General features: G+C 48.3%; 1 protein-coding gene across 1 annotated transcript; it reads left to right on the forward strand.

Annotated features, from left to right (window-relative positions):
* Positions 1-204: 204 nt before the first annotated feature.
* On the forward strand, positions 205-19,521 carry PGM1 (phosphoglucomutase 1). Its single transcript, XM_072343182.1, has 11 exons — positions 205-516; positions 10,288-10,450; positions 10,820-10,966; positions 11,670-11,795; positions 12,035-12,225; positions 12,628-12,782; positions 13,341-13,456; positions 16,209-16,344; positions 17,721-17,904; positions 18,207-18,341; positions 18,843-19,521. The coding sequence occupies exons 1-11, from the start codon at positions 271-273 to the stop codon at positions 18,930-18,932; spliced, it is 1,689 nt and encodes a 562-aa protein (XP_072199283.1). The 5' UTR covers positions 205-270; the 3' UTR covers positions 18,933-19,521.
* Positions 19,522-19,828: the final 307 nt, after the last annotated feature.

Below are 19,828 nucleotides of genomic sequence, written 5' to 3' on the forward strand. Positions count from 1 at the left end.
CAGGTGTCAGCTGCTCGCCGCTTCTCTTCAACCGGCAGCCAGGAGGGAGAGGCAGCGCCTGCAGCAGCAGCAGCAGCACTGACTTGTGCCGTTCACTCCCCGCCTAGAACCCAAGTCCCGCCGCCCTCGGGGCGCTGACAGCCTCAGCCCGGGTCCCGCTGCGCCTTTAAGGGGCGGGCGGCGCTGAGCCGCGCGGGGCGGGGAGCGAGCGGGGCCGGCTCCCCCCGCGCCCGCTGCCGCCGCGCCCGGAACTCGCAGCCCGGGCCGGCCATGGTGCACATCGAGACGGTGAAAACCAAGGCGTACGCCGACCAGAAACCCGGCACCAGCGGGCTGCGCAAACGAGTCACCGTTTTCCAAAACAATGCCCACTACGCAGAGAACTTCATCCAGAGCATCCTGGCCACCGTGCCGCCGGCCGAGCGGCAGGAGGCCACGCTGGTGGTGGGGGGCGACGGCCGCTTCTATATGAAGGACGCCATCCAGATCATCGTCCGCATCGCCGCCGCCAACGGGGTACGCGGGGCTGGGGCGGCTCTCGGCTTGGCCTCGGGCCGGTGGGGCAGGAAATGCCGGTGGCAGCGTTACCTGCGGCTTCGTGACCCTTTAATGACAGGCCGGGGGGGGACGGCTTCGAACAGAAGGAGGTCAGATGTGGGGAGGGAGTTCTTGGCTCAGAGGGCAGTGAGGCTCCAGCACTGCTGCCCAGAGCTGTGGGTGCCCCATCCCTGGAGGTGCCTGAGGCCCTGGATGGGCCCAGAGCAGCCAGAGCTGGTGGGGGCATCCAGCCCACAGCAGGGGGGGGACTGGGTGGGCTTAAAGTTCCCCTCCAACCTAACTGTTCTATGATCTGTGAGTATAGAGGTTGGAGAGGCTCTGTCTTGGTGCTAGAGCTGTGTTTTCTACCCAACAGTGTATGCCAGTGGTGAGATATGCTGGGTGGGCAGCAGGGTGCCCTCTCAGAGCTGCTGAGACCAAAGCTACGTTGTGTCACTCATCGCTGCATTTGATCAGCCCGGGGCTAGCCCAGCAGGGACAGCTGGGTTGGAGAGCGAGGCCTTTCCTTCCCCTTGGCCTTTTCCAAGTGGAGAATGCCCTCCTCTTCTGGGCCACCTGGCCCCTGCTTGTCAGCAGTAGGCTCCCCTCGAAGCCTCAAGGCAAGCAGAAGATGCTGAGTGGTTAGGGTCAGGTGTTAGGGTGCAACCTGTAACCTGCTTCAATTTTCCAGCAATAATAGGATCTGTAATTATTAGGCTGAAGGAGAAGAAAACAAAATACGAGATCACTGCTTCCTTATGGCACGGAGAAGCAGATAACTGCCTTTCTGGACCGTATAGAAATTTGCTTTTGGTGATGCATGGTGACTGGTCAGCGTTAGGTGTGTGTCCTGTATCCCTGAGCACCAGCCTTGCCAGGTGCACCTGTGAGTGATGGTTGCTACAGCCATTCCTGTTAGGAAAGGCACAGCCACAGTTTTATTTATTTATTCTAAGGAGAGTTGGAGCTGAAACATGCAGCCTGGCAGCACCTTGGATGCCTGTGAATACGCTGACTGGGAGGTTTGTTCGCTGGGACAAAGCCTTGGTCTGTTTAGGCTCTCACCCTGGTGGGCTGTGGCAGCCTTCCAGGCAGTTCTGCGCCTCAGTCCCTGCAGCAAGAAAGGGGCTGGAGGTGCACTGGGCTGGAACTGAGTGCTGTTTGCTCAGAGCTCTCCACTCACATCGTGCTGGTGCTCACATATGTGCAGCATCGCGGCACTGAGCTCAGCAGAGCAGGTCCTGAGGCCTGCTGGCTGGTGGGCATTTGCCTTGCAATGTTTTGACCAAATTGATTCAGAGTGCTAAGAGACAATTGGCTCTGAAGTGAGAAAAACCTTCTGGAAAGGCAAGATGGGAAAGAGGAAGGAGAGAGAGAAAAGAGTGGATAAATATTTGTTTTAAGAACCAAGGTGCTGGTGTACAGAGTGGGAAATTTTACTTGACAATCATTAATTTATAAAGCAAGCAAGTAGCTGTGGCCCTGAGACCATTTGCTGGCCAAGTGTGAATTGCATGGGCCTTAGTAAAACACGAGTGTTGCATTGCCAAGCTTAAGAATGGCAGAACCACCAGGTCCCAAGAAATGTGGTGGGTGGGGAGTTTCTTTATAAAATGCAAAATGCCCATTTTTAATAAGTTTCTGTGTATTTGCTATCCTGTTTTGGAAGAATTGGGGGATGCTTGCCTCCTGGTGTCTCTCTAGTTAGGAATGCTTGTTCCCTGATAGCTGCTGCAGTGCAGTTGAGTACAAGCTTACGAATACCCTGTTTCATCAGAATAAATGTGAAGTAACTGGAGGTCAGCCGCCCTTCCAAAGGAACGGTGAGTCGTTCTGTGTAGGAAACCCAGAGTTCTCAGGAACCTGCTGCCACCTGTGTGCAGTGTGCTTTCTTGCACAGCAGTAGCTCAGCCTTCTTCTCTGTGGGCCTGGGGGGTCTCTGATGCCAGCAGCCAGGTCTCAGTGCAAAGTTTAGGCATCTCGTGATGAGAAATAGTAAGCCATGTAGAGAAAATGCCACAGGTTGCTGTGCTGCACTGCTTCGTCTGCAGGGAGTAAAGAGATTATAAAGATAAATCTGGGCTCACTGTTCTTTCTAACGGCTTTTCTGCTTGCTTTTGATCACCAAGCTGTGCTGTATGGTGATGCATGTGCTTGCCTCAGCAGCCAACCCACCACCTGTGCCAAAGCAAGTGCTGGACAACAGTATTTCTGGTCCTAGGGGAGAAAGAGGTGATGGCATCAGTACTTTAAGTGGATTTAAGATCTTGTGGAGTGGTCCTTCAGGGGCCACAGGAGAAACCCAAGGACCGCAGTTTATGGTTGTTAGTTTCACAAAGTAAAGGGTAAGGATGCTGAAGAGAGTTTGAGTTTTGTTTCATTCTGGAACAGTTAGCATTCACCTAATGCTGGTGTTGGAATAGCAACAACTCAGTTTGCACTTCTGTGGTTAAGAAGTGTTTATCCTATTTATAAGGTTGCGTTTATAAAAGTAAACAATCACAGGCGCTGTTGGTTTTGCCATCCTCGATTGCATCCAGCGTAACCTCCTGCTTTGTTTTGTTCTGTTGTGGCAGGTTTCCTTTGTGTTATTCCCACTTAATAAGCCCGACTCCTTAATTACATGAATAAAGCTTAAAACCTCTCTTTGTCATCACCTGTCAGAATAGAGCTGTGGCTGTACTGCAGCTTTAAGTCAAAGGTGTGCACAAGTTACAGACCCGAGGTTGTAAATCTCAATCAGATCCATACCCAGCAGCAGGGTGGTTCACCAATGTTGTCACCTGCTACTTAACAAGTTTATTGTGCCCCGTTCCTTTGCAAAGAGAGACAGGCACTGCAAAGTGTCCACTTACAGCATGTTGCTTGAAGGTACTTTACATGCCGAGCTAAACTCTAACCTGGATTTGTTTCATTGCTGCAGGATAAGCAATGCTGTACTAGAAATACTGCTTGCTACCCTGCAAAGTTTGGTTTCCTGGCTTAGCTGCTATTAAGTTTTTTCCCCACTCAATTATGCCAGGGAAACCAAGTGTTTGAATTCTGTTGCACTGCTCAGCACCTCTTTTATTTGCTTCATTTGGTAGCTCTGCTTCATTTTCTTTGTGTTCTTTTGCCGCAATTCCCTTTCTGACACTGCAGCCCCCATCTCACTCTCACTTGTTTCCCCTACCTGGATTTTAAGTTGAAGGCTATTAAGGCAGTGATGAGGCTGTCTGAGCTCAGTGCCTTTTTGGAATATTCAACTCTAGAATAATAATTCCAGAAGCTCCACCTGGAGGGAAGAAGCAGGGTGCTTTGCATTAATCCTTGCAAATCCTGCAGACAGAGAGTTGAAATCCATACTAACAGGGGCTTAACAGTAATCCCCTGGAACAATGGCAATAAGCAGGCACCTTGGCTCTGGCTGTGCTGGTAAGGATCCTACAGTCTGATGCTTTTGCCCTGGTAGAGTTTGGGGTAGGTGAGCTGAACTTAAGGAGTGCTGCCTCTGTGTCTTATGGCTGAGCTGCACCAGGATCAAGAAATACATTTGACGGGTTTGTGTTCTTTTGTCGTGGTTCTCTCTGAACTAATCAGAGGAGTGATTAATGCTTCGAATGATGAACTGGAGTGTATCATAGGAATAAACAGAATTGTCCTAAGAAGGGGAAAAGCTAAAGGGGTGGAAGGAATCGAGATGTGGATGCTATCTGGCCATTCACAGCCATAGTGCAAGCTGCTGGTGACATATGAAGCATCACCTCTGCAGAACTGGGGATAAGGGTAGGCCACAAAGACTGTTGGCTGTGTCCTACAATTGTCCATAAAAGCAAACACCATTCTGGCATTTTCGGATAGTGTTGCTGTAAGTGAAACCCAGCAAAATAATTCTTACAGGAATGTGGTGCCTGTTGTGGGGTATCACCCCACACCACGGATGGGAAGTGTGCTGATGTTTGCAGCAGGGGAAGGGCGGCTTGTGGCCATGGGTGTGTGTGGGCACACTCCAGGGAGCTGACCTTTGGATGGAAGGTTTCTCAATCGTGATTGTTGCTGTGTGCTCCTATTGTGGCAAAGGGGATCAGCCCCTACCTGTGTGGCAAGCCTGGAGCCTTCTGTAGGATCCAGAGCAGCCCTGCTGGTGATAGCTTCATCCCTGGCCCTGCAGAGCTTCTTTCCCAGGTATCTGCTTTCTGCCACCCACCTGGCTTCTCTCCTGCCCCTCATTGGGGTGCAGTGTAATTATGGAACAACGCAGGAAGGGGGCAGGAAAGAGTTAGGTAAATGTCATTTCTGCCCTAAAGGAAAGCCATGAAATAACTGCAGAATGTCCCTTTTGGCTTTTGTACAGTGTACGAATCTCCCTCTCCCTTTTTCTTTCTTGAATGTCACAGACAAGACTGAGTGGGATGAGAGGAGGTAGTGTCACAGCTCATGTGGCAATAGGGGATGAGGCAGGGGTCAGCAACACCAAGTCCAGGGAGGAATTGTGTGCTCCGGTGTTTTACTGAAATTCAGGTTCTCTCAAAATTGCCTTGTTTGTCTTTTTATCATTAACCAAAGTCAACAGTTAGTTCATAGCTTTGACTCTGCTCTTGCATGCTGTATTGGTTTTAAATGTACAGATGGAAACAAAATGTACAGAAGGTATATAAGTGAATAAGTAAAGGAAAAACTCACCAATGGTGGTGCCTTGACTGAAGCAGCTGAGGCAGTCCTCCCTGGTGAGCGATCTCCAAGAGATACTGCTCCAGTGGGAGTCAGCCCTTAAATGAGGTCTCAGAGGGGATGGAGTCAAGCTCCACCCCTCCCGGGAGCACAGCTACATCACTCTCACCTGTGCTCCCACAGCTGACCCCATACTTGCCTCAGCTGATTAATCAGAGGTTCAGGCTGTGATTACCAATCTCCCATACACATGCCTAAAGTGAATGGGAACCTACGTGAGCAGACAGCTCTGCTCTGGCAGGTTGGCTGTTTGGAGTGGAAACATGGAATTAGAGACCTACAAAGTGTGACCACAAGGGAAAGCTGAGGAAATTGGGAAATTGGGATTATTTCCTGTGGGAAAGAGAGAATTCTGTGGGCCTTTGTGTTAAAGGATTATTTTAATGTGCAAGAAAAGTGTCAGAAGGAGGATTATGATCGGTTTGTTGTCTGACAGCTCAGTGGGACTTAAGCTGCAGGGAGAGAGGTGTAGGACAGGCTGCAGGAAGATGCCTCTGACTGCTCTGGCACCACACCTGGAGACAGAGATTTCAAGAACAGGCTGCAGGAGCTTTCTGGAGGGTGCCTGGGGGATGTGTGATCCCACACCAGCTTTGGGGAGGGATCAGAGGACCTGCTGAATTCCTTTCCATCCTGTAAGTGATTGCAGATGTCTGAGCAAAGATTCAGGTAATGAATTAAATGAGCCTTCCCCTCCCCAGGGCTGAGATCTACCTCTTGAGTTTTTATTTTACCCTTTTGGATCTCCTGGTAAGCATGCAGACACCAGCCTGCACCGCCAACAGTCCTGGCTGACCCATTGCTAGTGTTGCATTGTGTCCCAAACATTGTGTCCCTGGGATCGAGTGGGTGCCCCAAAGCCAAGCTCCATGGGTATGTCACTATCATCCCTGTGCTTTGCATGTACTGCCTCACAGCTGGATTCGGTATTTTGTTTGAAATAATGTATTTCTTTTTATGTATCTTAATATGGCAACAGTAACTATCACCTATGATAGTCCCTATGCTGAGTTTGGTTCCTCTGCTCTGTACGTGCAAACTTCATTAGCTCCTCATCCAGCCAATGTGTGGGCAAAGCATTTGGCTGGAGGAAAGTGCTCGCAGGCTTTTCCTGCCAGTGAGGCTCTTTCTGGGAGCTGGGCTTTGTTTTCTGTGCCGCTAGAGGGAAACCTCAGCCTTTGCATGGAAATGGAGGCACTGCAGCTGCAGGATGCTGGAACAGCACGAAGACATGCTTGTAATACGCAGATGGGTTGTTGCCGGCTGCGTGGCCCGGGCGGTCTTGCTGTTGGAGTTAAGTGAAGATTGTCGTAAGAGGATCTCGTACCCCCTTGGAAGAAAATCTGTCAATGTTTGGAGCAAAGCAGTCAGGAAGCAGTTCTGTGGGAGCCCTCCCAAAAGCGTCACAGTTCAGCTGTGTACACAACTCCTTTTCTACTCCTCTGCTTAGAACGGGACGAAATGAGTCATTAGGAAATGTATGGTCCTTCGTTATCCAGAAATATCTGTGAATTCTGCCAGCAGCTCAGGCAGAGGACTCTAAGTATTGTTAAAGGGGAGAACATTTGAAGCAGAGAGAGATGATGCCTCGTAATAACTTGTTGTATTTGGGTCTCTGCTGGGCGCAGGCTTTTCCAGAATTAATGGCTTAGTCGTAAGCTGTGTCCCAGATTGAAAGTTTGGGTTTTTTCTAATGTCATGCATAGTGCCCAGGGTAGGACTTGTGGGTATGCAATTGCACGCAGTGCTTTAGCAGTGTTTTAGCTGCCCATGGATTTCTCCTAGTTAAGCAAAGGCTGACTGGTTGTGCGCTGCAGACGATGTCCCGTTATTTAGGGGTGGCTGGCACCGAGGCGGTCAGGGTGTCAGAGTGGGACTCATGTAAGCAAAGTGTGGGTAACAGATCCGTTGCCTTCCATTTTAAGAGTGACCTTTAGCTTGCTGGAGGCTGCAAAATGCTGCCGTGCCCGCGGGAGGCTTTTCCTTCAGGGCCACGCAGATCTGCTGGGCTGGCAAAAACACTGGGCAGCGCATCGGTGTGTGTGAGCGGCTGCTGAGCTGCTGACGGAGGGCCAGGAGGACGGACGGTGCCGGCGGCGATAGCGCAGAATGGCGAGAGGCCGTGCCTGCATGGAGCTGAAGGTGGAGAAGGAGGCAGAAATCACCTTTTGCTGACTGCTGGGAGAGCAGCGTGGGCTCGTGTGTTCTCCATGACATTGATCCTCCACGGCAAGTGCGGAGCAACATCTTCAATTACAGGAGCCGTGTTCAGCTCAACGTTCAAGGAGCTATTTTTGGGCGCTCCGCAGCTTTGCTGAGCTTCTGTCCAGTAGGTGTGCCATTGCTGGTGGCAAGACTGATACAATTTATAAAAATTACTATCTTTCCTTTTTATTTAATCGTAGTTTACTTCTTAAATGCATTTATTTGAAATAAGAACATGGAAGCTGCTCCTCTGCCTCTGCTGACTGTGCCAACAGCTCCCTACAACGATCAGAAACCAGGAACCAGCGGGTTACGGAGGAAGACTTATTATTTCGAATCCAAAATGAACTATTTGCAGAACTTTATCCAGAGTATATTTTTTTCCATAGACCTAAGGGATCGACAAGGATCTTCTATGGTAGTTGGAGGTGATGGAAGGTACCTTAATAAGGCTGCAGTGGAACTGATAGTCCAAATGGCTGCTGCCAACGGGGTTGGTAAATGCTAGATGACTAAATTCCTATGGTTGTATAGGGGATAAATGCAGAAAACCAAAACAAATCGGTCAGTGGGAGATTGAATTTCCCCATAGATTTTATTCAGCTGCTAACAGATAACATTTTGGTGGAAAATCAGGCTGTTATTACTGAAATTACTGTTTAATTACCATTTAAAGAAAGTTAGCGGTGAGTGGAAACCCGCACAGTGATCTCTGGTTGTGTGGGAAGCAGATGATGCTGGGCTGTTTGCAGCAGGTCATGGCTGAAGCACCGCAATGCTCTTGGGCACTGGGGTTGTATCTGTGTTTCCTGTTGCTTTTGAAGAAGAAAAGGCTTTGCTGTCTGTTCTGCATTTTAACACTGAGCAAAACTTTACACTGAGAGATCTGGGTTATGGGAATGTGTTTGACAGGAAAGCTTATCTGATCACAACGGGGTGATTTGTAATGAGCAGTCGAATCAGAGGAGAGAGATATATGTTTTCTAAATTAACATGTTTTCCAGCTGGAAAAGAAAAATCCTTTGGCATTGCAAATGAATGTGTTCCTCTTAAGTCAAAGAGCTGGAAAATAGGCACAAAGCAAGAGCAAGGCCTGCTGCCTGGGCTTCTCCACACCAGGACGGGTTTCCTGCTGCTGAAGATGAGATTAAGCTGATCTGCATCAGCTGAGACTTCTCTGCTGCATTTCTTTCCAGCATTGTGTCCCATACCTGGCTGAAAATGAGCTTTGCTGCTTAGTTTGGTATTTTTTGTTAGTTATTTTTATGTAGTCTGGCTAAAGCCTGGGACTTTGTTAATCAGTTTTGCTCTAACCTTGCTCTTTAGAGTAGGAGAGATGAGTCTGAGGATGTGTTCGACTATAAAAAGCCAAGAGGGAAGGCATGCATGTTGTGTTTTGGATCTGCAAAAGTGTCTGTTGGTGTGTGCCAGAGGCAGGTGCTGTCAGCTCCGCAGATGCAGGATCAGCAGGATTGCTGAGGAGCACTGAGCACACATACTGTGCCAGTGGAGCACGATGCACGTTGTCTGCTTTAAATGCCAGTTATGGGGTTAAAGAAGTGTCCAAGGTTATTTGTCAGCTTAACATGAAGGGCACTTGGGAAGGTCTGTGTTCAGGGCTATACTGCACAGAATTTGGGCTGCTTGGAGCTTTATGACCAGCATCCTCTGCCTGGAAAACATGGTTTTGGGGTGAAGAACACCAGAAGCATCAGTCTGTGTCACTGGGGTGTCGAGGGGACCCATAGGAGGCCCTTGATACTGGAACAAATAATGAAGCACAGAGAAAGCCAACCCACATAGATCAGGCTGCTACAAATTTGATCTATGGCATAATGCATCTAGATAGTTGGGCACTATAAGGGCAGCGATACTCTGACCAGCTGGTAGGAGGGCACTCGTGCTGGGTTTCTAAGCTGCTGTTTTAGATCTGTTCCTCATGGCTTGCTGGAGACATGGATGTCTCAGCTCCCGGCTTGCCTGGCAGCCATGGTGTGCAGTAACCAAAGGGCAGCACAGGGGCTTAGCACCCAGCCGTGCCACTGGCAGGCATGGCAGCCATCCCACAGAGCCAGCGTAGCACCACAAGGGGCCTTCAGGCTGGGCAGGCTGGCTTTTGTCTTCTGGTTGCTCTTGCCTTTGAATGAAATTCCTCCTCTTTTCTCAGTTGTATTCAAAGTCTAATCTCCTTGGCTGATGGAGAGTGGTCTGGTGTATTTTTAAATCTCTATCACCTCATTTGGGGGCTATGGAAAGGGGCATGTTCTCCCAGAAAAACATTTATCTTCTGTTTTACTACATGAACCCCAGCAACTGGATCCTGATTACCTTGTGCTGCTTAGCACGTTGGTCTGGATTTAATCTCAGTGATATTACCACATTTCTGGGAGGGAGGTGCGTTACCCGCTGAGAGTGAGAGAATCTGCATGTGGTCCCGTGGGAGCAGTGATGATGATCGACTTTTGTTTTGCTTTGGCTTCTCTCAGTCCTATTGTGTCTTTTGAAAGCAATGTTCGAGACCACAGGCAAAGGTTTTTTTGCTTTGTTTAGATGCCTCTGGAAAGCTCTGCTCTTCAGTGCAGGCTGCCATTTCCAGCCTTCATAAGCAAAAATGCTAAAGAGGCACAATAGAGCAGGGTCGGATGGTGACCTTCAAGTTATATAGCAGAGAGCTTGCAGCCTCCCAGGTTCAGACTGTTTAGTTCAGGACCTCTGTCATCCAGGTGCCCCTGGCAAGGCTCTGCTTTACCTGTTGTTGCTGTTGGGGTGTTCGGTGCTTTGACTGTATTCAGAATTTGAGTCTCAAAGTAGTTTGTTCTGCCCTTTAATTTTCAGATTGGCCGCTTGGTCATCGGGCAGAACGGCATTCTCTCCACCCCAGCAGTGTCCTGCATCATCAGGAAAATCAAAGCCATCGGCGGCATCATTCTGACGGCCAGCCACAACCCTGGTGGGCCCAACGGAGATTTTGGGATTAAATTCAATACAGCCAATGGAGGTAAAGTCGCTTAGTTGATTCTTGTTTGCTTCGTTTCTGCTCGACTTGCCTTGTGTTGGCAACAAAGAACCCAATGTAATTGTTTAAACATCACAGAGGTTCACTGAGTGGCCCGAGCATTGGGTTTCCCCGAACATGGAATTAGTGTGGCTGAAGTTGGCAGGGACCTCTAGGTCCATCTGGTTCAACCCCTGCTCCAGCAGCAATACCCAGAGCAGCTTGCTTGATCCAGAGTGATCGATTTGCTCACTGATATTCCTCTGTCCTACTGAGGCACTCCCTGCCCCAGGCCTTCTGTTGTACCTCTGCAGTGTTCTTCTCTCACACTGTTTCTTTAACTTCTCTTCCCTTGCCCATTATACCTTGCAGGTCCAGCTCCAGAAGGTATCACGGACAAAATTTTCCAGATTAGTAAAAAAATTGAAGAGTATGCGATCTGCCCAGATCTCAAGGTGGACCTGAGCACCATTGGAAAACAGCAGTTTGATTTGGAGAACAAATTTAAACCCTTCACAGGTAAATGACTGCTCCTCCCCTTGGGAAGTTTCCTTTTAGGTGAAGCTGGCGTGGGCCTCTGCAGGACAAGGACTCTCAATGCTTTGAAGAGCACGTGGTCTGACCTTCCCTTCTCACCTGCTGGATAATCCAAGCAAGAATATCTGTCCTGTCATGGTGGATTTATTTATTTTATTCTTTGACTTTATCTCACCTTGTCTAGATATTTTAATTATATTGTTTCTGTTCACTTGGCCCATTAGTTGCAAAGGTGCAATTTTTTAGGGCTATCGGGTGCACAATTCATGCTGACATTGGTGGAGGTTGAAAGTCTGTTTTTACATGTATTTTTTTTTCTTCTAATACCACTCTACACATAACTGGAGTGGAATGGAAACTTCTCAGAGGTATCTGGGGAGCTGAGGCTGTGGCTGGAGTCTGTGACCAGCAGAGAACTGGGGAAGATGTTTGTCTTCAGGATTTTGCTGGTCTGTTTTGTCTGTAATCCCATTAGCAGTGGCAGCCCATAACCAAATGTTTCTTAATACAGGAATGTTATCATTGTCTTTATGAAATGATTCTATGGGATGTTTAAAGGCTCTGTGCTGAGCCCTGGCCCTTTGCACTGAGGACTGTCAGCACAGTGGCTCATGTACCAAAATTGCTTTTCTGCACAGTTCAGGTTGTCAGAATTAGTTTCTACTTTTCTTTTTGTTTTCTCCAGTGGAAATTGTGGACTCTGTAGAAGCTTATGCTAATATGCTGAGGAGCATCTTTGACTTCAATGCATTAAAGGAACTGCTCTCGGGGAAAAACCACCTCAAGATTCGCATCGATGCAATGCATGGAGGTATGGGTGGGCCGGGCTTTGCTTTGTCTATAGGGTTTTGCCTCCTACTTCCCAGAGGAGGTTTTTCCTCACTTTTTTGTTGCTGGTGTTTGACAGCAGTAAGTCCTGTTGTGCTGCTGGATTGCTATGAATAAGACGTGCAGTTTGTCTTCTTGTCATTCTAATACCTCAGTGTATGAGGCGTAAGTTCTTCTTTACCCTGTGCCTGATTTCATCCTTCCCATGTTTTCCTATGGCAGTTGTGGGCCCTTACGTGAAGAAGATCCTGTGTGAGGAGCTGGGAGCACCAGCAAACTCTGCGGTGAACTGCACCCCACTGGAGGACTTTGGTGGCCACCATCCTGACCCCAACCTGACCTATGCTGCTGATCTGGTCCAGACCATGAAGACGGGAGAGTACGACTTCGGAGCTGCCTTTGATGGAGATGGGGTAAATGGGCTGTTCTGTGTTCATCTTTTTGCCCCCTGATGGGGAAGGGAGGACGTTGGCTGAGGAGGATGGAGGTGAAGGCTTTTTTCTCCTTTCCGTAACTGCAGATAGATGGGAACCACTTGGTGCAGTTCACAACTGTTGGCAGTAGTTGACTACTGTGTAAATAATGAAGTCCAAACTGTATTTAAATGGCTTTAAAGGTTATGAAAAACCAGCAGGATGTTGAAATACTGTCGAGGTGTTGCTATTTAACTTTTTCCAAATGCTGTCTTCAGTGCAGTACAGTAAAAAATCCTTGTCTGTGGGTTTATAAGCTATGCCAGCAAAGTGGCACAATTTCTGCACTGCAGCCTCTTTGCAGAAAGCTGGGATGTGAGCTATTTCTCTTGTCTTCATTAGGACCGCAACATGATTCTTGGGAAGCATGGCTTCTTTGTGAACCCCTCTGACTCCGTCGCTGTCATCGCTGCCAACATTTTCAGTATCCCTTACTTCCAGCAGACCGGGGTCCGTGGCTTTGCTCGCAGCATGCCCACCAGCGGGGCTCTCGACAGGTAACACCTACTTCTGTGCACAGTGCTCTGACAAGGCAGCAACTGGCCTTTTTCTGTGTCTGACACGTGTCCTTAATGCAGAGTGTGGGCTGCCCCATGGGCAAAGCACTTCTAGCTGCTGTGGGTTGAGTTCTGGGGTCACTGAAGTTTAATGCATTAAGTTCTGTTTGAGAACTTGGTAGAGCTGGGTTCTGCTCTTGGCTCTCTTCTCTATGGATAAACCCCAAGGAAATGTCTCCCCCCCATACTTTGTGCTTTTATATTTTAATTTACATTTACAGAATGCTTTGACATTTACAGCAGCAAATCAATTTAGAAGAGCTGTATGTATATATCTATCTTTAGTTGTTCTTCCCAACAATCTCCCCAAAGGTAACACCAGGATAAAATGCAGCATTGCTGTACAAAGAACAGCTCTTCATAATAAAGCAGAGACATGATCTGCTTTTAGTGTTACCCCACAGGAGATGTGTGGTAACGTCTGGGGCTCCTGCTGCAGTGTTTCACATGGGTGCACTGAACCCAGCTGTGTGTGACGTAGCCTTCTTGCCTTCGAAGGGTGGCCCACGCGACAAAGATTGCTTTGTATGAGACTCCTACTGGCTGGAAGTTCTTTGGAAACTTGATGGATGCAAACAAACTGTCTCTGTGTGGAGAGGAAAGTTTTGGTACTGGTAAGTGGGTGTTCCTGATCTTGCTAATGGAGGCACTATTCCTCTTCATAGTTCTTTACTGTGCTGGCTTATTTGGGGTTTATCTTTCACGTGAGGTTATAGTGCTTCTAAAATCATATAACAAAAAAGCTTGCAAGAATCCCTGCTGAAAGCCTACACAATGCTCAGAGTTCTGTCAGGCAAAAGCTCCTTCTCTTTCCAGAAGGCATAAGGAGATACGCAGGAAGTCTAAGGGCCTCTTTACTAGCCTGGTCATTGAGTCTTTGGGGATTAAGTGCAGCGTTAAATGTATTTTTCAACTCTTGGTGGCCAGGAAAACCTTCTAAATGTTTTCATTTCTGGAAAGAAATATGGTTTGGAGTATGCAGTTTTATTAGGGAAGGTTTCAGGTCACCATTAAATCTCCGAGCTTAATAGGGCCCTCATTTTCCTGTTCTAAAAACAAGGTATGATTTATAAAGTTTAAATTAACACTTGCCTTTGAACAGTCGAAGCAAGTTATTAGGTTACTGAGAAACAAAGCGAACATCTTAAGGAATTCACCAGGGGTGCACGCGTGATGCACGGCTCTTATTTGTGCGGGTTCCACGCCGTGCCTGAAGCGCGCGGTGTTGTATGGCTGGTAGGCTGCGGCCTGGTTGCCTCGTGGCATCTGCCCACTGTGCCACCATTCTGGAGCATGAATTGGCACTTTGCTTCTGCATCACAGCCACGGTTTGTCTTGCCTGGGTTGTCCTTGAGGTCTTGTTGTTCTGTTGTGTGAAGTCCTCAGGACAGTGGGGCAGCCAGAGGTGCGGGTCTTGGGGGAGATCTAGGTGGGATGGTTGGGGGTCAAACCTTGCATCTTTTCATCCCACCACCTCATATTTTAGCCTGCTTTTAGGTGTTTCGTGGAGCAGGAATGGCTTCAAATCCTCAAATACCAGACATGAGTGCTTTGTGGATCTCGGTCACAACATGTTACCACCTCAGCTTTTTGGTAGCTGAGGACATGGCACTGCAGACTGGCTGAAGGCTGCTGGCCATGAGGCTGTAGAAGTCAACGGGGCAACACTTTGCAATCAAATGCTATTCTAATAAACAGAACTAGGCCTCAGTCTGGAAGGAAAGGGGAGTTTTGGATAACATGGTATCTCTGTAAAGATATCTTGAGGGTAATTGTGAGCATAGAAGGAATTTGGAGTTTAGCCCCGAATGGTTTCAGCATGTGTTAAGTTTGTGTTGCAGCCTTTAGCTGATGAGAATGGCTCAGCATTTGGAAAATACAAACAACAGCAGCAAATGATTCATGGAGCTGCTGATAGGAGCTGGGCTCTAACGAGCAGCTCTCTGAAATTGCTTCCATCTTCTGTCGCATGTGCCGTGAGCTCATGGTTTCTCCCAAGCCCATGGTAGGTAGGTGAATACATTGCCAATAAAAGTGACTGAAACCACTTGCAATGGGGCTGAGAGGGAGGTTTGATGTTGTGGCTGTGCTGCATCACACCTGGGCTGCGCGTTGGGGTGGCTGTTGGGGGAACACTGTGAAGGAGCCGGGGCAGCCTGTGCTGGGCTCCCTGCGATGCAGAGGGCGTTCGCCTGCCTGGGAAAGGCCCTTTAAAGAATGGAATGGGGTGAGGGAGGTTGTTTGATAGCAACTTAATGAGGAGTTGTTTGGAGTCTGACAGTGTGAGTGCTGAATGGGAGCAAGGTGAAAGAGCAGCCAAAGAGACCCAGTAAAAATTGAAACAAACTGCGACCCGGCGGGACCGGGGTCCAGCAGCAATTAGAGTAATGCGACGTGACAGAATTCCTGCTTGCTTTCTGGGGTGTTTTATTCCAGCAATAAGTTGATACATCACATGGGACTCCTGTTTATTTAGCATTCCTCTCCATCACCTCTGCGCGGCTTTCAGCTGTGCAGGGCTGTGAGGATAATTTACCACTGCATCCACAATGTGGGGTTTGTGTCTTGCACCGCATGGTCCCAGCTGATTTTTTTGGGGGGTGAAATGGTGGCTCTGGCCAACTCTCTCCATTGGCAGGTGTGCCCCGGCTCCTTGGGGTCTTGGTAATACTAACCTGGATGTTTTCCAGAGCCCAAAGGATAAAACCCAGAAGCTGTGCATTGAGCCTAGCACTGAGCTGTAGGCTGGATTGGGTGTGCTCTGGCTGCTCTTGGATCCCACACTGAACTCTGGTGTTCGGGGCTGGGATGAATTGATCTTCCTGTGTGAATGAAGTCCTCACGCTGCTGGCCCTGTGGCTGCCATGTTCCCCAGCACCCTGCAGTCTTGGAGCCGTTAGGGTTTGGCTTCCTTAGCCAAGGGCTGGCATTTCTTTTGGTGCTCAGCCAGTGTCTGCACCATCAGGGTATACTGATTTGGCAGACAACGTGTGACAGCTGCTCAGAGATGCTGATGGTAGTTCTCGAGCTGCTCCTTTGCATTTGCCTTTTTATTTATTTATTTATTTCAATGACCTTTTTAGTGCACATTCCCCATTGCTTCCTTGGGAACAGAATGAAGGATCTGTGAGTAATGAGTGCGTCTTAAAGGGAACTGAGTGTTTTATTTGGGCTATAGCTGAAAGCAGATGATATCTTGAACTGCTTTAACAACCCACAAGCATCCAGCTTGTGAAATGCCTTCCATTTGTGGAGCTGTACTACTGCCAGCTTGGTGGAGGAGTGGAGGTGAAGCAGAACTGTGCACAGGCTCTGGCCTAACAGGAGGAGGACGATGTGACGTGTCTGTGCTGTGACTCTCTGCAGGCTCTGACCACATCCGTGAGAAGGATGGGCTCTGGGCTGTCCTGGCCTGGCTGTCCATCCTGGCTGCCCGCAAGCAGAGCGTGGAGGACATCATGAAGGATCACTGGCAGAAGTACGGCAGGAACTTCTTCACCAGGTGAGGAAGTGCTCTGGGCACCTCATCCTTCCCTCTGCCCTGTGGCTGACCAAGGACGAGCCCTCAGGAAGGAGCTCAACAACCTGAGCATCAGCAGCACCAGCCTTGCTACCACAGCAGTTTCTGCCTTGTTGCACTTGCTCTTTCTGTGGTGTTGTGGTGATTTGAAGCTCCCTGGCTGGTTTGTGCAGCTTCTCTGGGTCCAATAAACCTGTGGGTATTCACCTTAACCTTTCAAGATGTTCAGTTTAAAATTTGTTACTGTGAATGCAATCTATTCAGTATCAAACTCTGGGAAGGTTGAGCAATTCTTCTTATATCTGATAGGTAAATTTTTTGTTTTTTATTTAATGGAGATTTTTTTTTGCAAGATTTTTTCCCGCTTTTAGAACAGTCTGCTTCTTTAGTTTGCATCATACAAATCGGTTTGTAATATCTTGAGAGATGGCTTTGCCTCACTGAATGGGCACCCAGCTCCTAGGCAGCTGTTTACCTGCTTGGATTTCTTTCCAGTTCCAAAATACTCTTTAATTTAAACTACGATAGACACAGGAGATGAAAAAGCAGAACTGACCTGCACGTGAGCAGAAGTGGGGGATGCTACCTGCAGTGAGAGCAGTAGGTAGAAATCTTTCACTTTGGAAGACCTCTGTGAAATTTCTGTCTCCAATTGCCAAATGTAAGAACTTGCCTTTTCCTTTTCTTTTATTTCCATCCCACAAAGCCAGCAGACATCTAAGGCATTTAAAGCTATGGAAAAAATGCCAAAATCTAGTATAAAAAGATAGTCTTCAAGCACCAGAGGTATGTCTGCATAGCAAGCTAGGTGCAGTGGAAGGCAGCTGGCAAGCCTGTGCATGCTGTGTCTGGCTAGGTGTGCAAACCACACTGGCAGTCAGAGTACCAAGTCTCAGGTCCTCATCTGTGCATGTGCTGGAGCTGCTGCTCTTTCTGCTTCTCTTACTTACATTAGCTAGATCAGAGCTGGCAGTGGGTGTTGTCGTGTGCTGCGATCACACCTTTGCTTTGCTGTAGGGACACACTGAGATGCTCAGGCAGAACTGTTATCAATCAAGAGGAGCCTGTTGAGATCCTATCAGAGGATCTGGAATAAATGCTTTGCAGCCGGTGTTGTTGGAATCTGGTCCTTCATCTACCTCAGTCTTAGATGTATCTGAGATAGGTTGCTGTGTATCCCACAGGTTAGTAGTGCACCCACATACTGCTGCGTATATCCTCTCTTTACTTCTGGTCCTCGTCTCTAGTATGAGTAGAAAACATGGGGCTGATCATAGCGTTATTAAACATGGACATAGCAGAACACTGCTGCTAATTACAGACCTTCCTAATCTTTGTTTTTATGGGGACTGTTGTAGATACGACTATGAGGAGGTGGATGCAGATGCAGCTGGTAAAATGATGAAGGATTTGGAGACTGTGATGTTTGACCGCTCCTTTGTGGGGAAGCAGTTATCAGCTGGTGACAAAGTCTACACTGTTGAGAAAGCTGATAACTTTGAGTATAACGATCCCGTGGATGGAAGCGTCTCCAGAAACCAGGTGGGCACAGTGCTGCTTGGGCTGGCCATGGCCTCTGAGTGCTGAATATTGGGCATCTTCGTCCATTGCATCTGCCCTATCTATTAAGCCAAGGGGTGCATTTGACCCTTGGAAAGGGTTTTTCTCTCCTGTGTTGGCCAATGGGATCTTGGCCTTTGTGAAGGGAGTGGCTGCCTTGGAGGGGATGCTAGGAGAGGGGAGGGTCTGGAGGCTGCTTGGATCGGGGCTGGGCTGGGTGCCACGGGCAGTGCCTGCGTACCCAAGGGGCGCGTGGCTGAATAGCTCTGCTTCTCCCTCCCCAGGGCCTGCGGCTCATCTTCTCCGATGGCTCTCGCATCATCTTCCGGCTGAGTGGCACCGGCAGCGCTGGAGCGACTGTGCGGCTCTACATTGACAGCTATGAGAAGGATGCTAAGAAGATCCATGAAGACCCGCAGGTGGGTGTTACATCTGAGTCATGGCATCGCTGGCTCACAACCTTATTAAAAGCACAGATCTTTACTTAGTACTGCTTTGCTTAAAGCCACGTGCTGGGTGTTTTGGAAGCAAAGGCTTTGATATCTTCAGTCCCTTTAAAAAAGCTCTGTGTGGATCAGGCATTACTTATTCAGAATCTCTCACAGCTGCTTTTGCAGTCACACATTAGTTTTCCTGTTTACGTTACATCTGTGGCTGATTCCGGGTGTGGAAGGACACTTTCCAACCTGAACTGACCTTCTGGGCAAAACGTTGCTTCACTAGGGATAAGGCGAGCTCATTTCTATGCATCACCTAATACTGAAAGAATCCTCATTTTCTGTCCCCCAGCAAACAGAACTCTTTGTGCACGGCTTGTAGTTCTTGGCACAGACATAAAAAATGTGGGCGGTGGAGGCGATGCGCACAGGCTGTGCGTGGTGCTCTGCCCCCAGTCCTGAGCCGTCTCTCCCCTCTTGCAGGTCATGCTGGCTCCTCTCATTTCTATTGCACTGAAACTCTCACAGCTCCATGAAAGAACCGGCCGCACCGGTCCCACTGTTATAACATAAAGGCTCGTCCTGGCACCAAGGGAAAGAAGCCAGCCCGTCGCCTCTTTTATTGTCGGGTCTGTCGCTATAAAAGGAATATTAATTTTATCTGTGTATTTAAGAACACTGCCCGCTACAGATAGACAATAAAAACCAGCTCCTGTCAACACTGTGTGTGCACATTGCTGTGCTGCTTTTCTGCGTCACACAGCACTGCTGGCACGTTGGTATGGTGCTCGTTAGCACAGCCTTTTGGGTTAGCATATGTAATTTTTTTCCTTTGCTTAAACAAAAGGCTCTAGAAATAACAAAGATCCCAACTCCCCGAATATCTGATGAATGTAGTCTCTATTTTGGACACTTTCCTGGAAAAGAAGCGCACTTTGCCCTTGTTAATGTGTTGTCTCTAAAACCTGCTGTCTCTCAATAAGCAATAGACGTGCATTAATACTGAGTGTTTTTCACTCGTGTGGATTTTTTCCCTTTCAAAACGAGTTATGTACATTGCTCTCTATTTGCCTTGCTATCTGTATAAGAAAAAAACCCACAACACACCCAAGAAATAAGCAGTAACAGTCATTGCAGGATATTAAAGTGGTATGAGCTACAATTACTGTTCAGTGTTCATTTATTTTCATGCACCGTGATGGGCTCCTTTTGAAGACCAAAAGACTGTTTTGATGAGGTGGTTTGGTTGAATGGCAAGATCCTTGGAATGATCACAGCTGCATGCATTAACGCACTAAGTCTTTTCCAAGGGCACAGAGAAGGGTGACTTTGGAAACAGCTGTAGCTGCTGAGCGTCAATGCAGCTCCCTGCCCTCACACTGCCGGCTGTTCCCTCCATGCTGCCATCCTGCTCCCATCCCAGTGAAGACGAGGTGAGCTTGTGGTGCCTTCAGCCACCAATGTGATGC

Source organism: Excalfactoria chinensis, chromosome 8 (genome assembly GCF_039878825.1).
Source record: "Excalfactoria chinensis isolate bCotChi1 chromosome 8, bCotChi1.hap2, whole genome shotgun sequence".
Taxonomy (NCBI): domain Eukaryota; kingdom Metazoa; phylum Chordata; class Aves; order Galliformes; family Phasianidae; genus Excalfactoria; species Excalfactoria chinensis.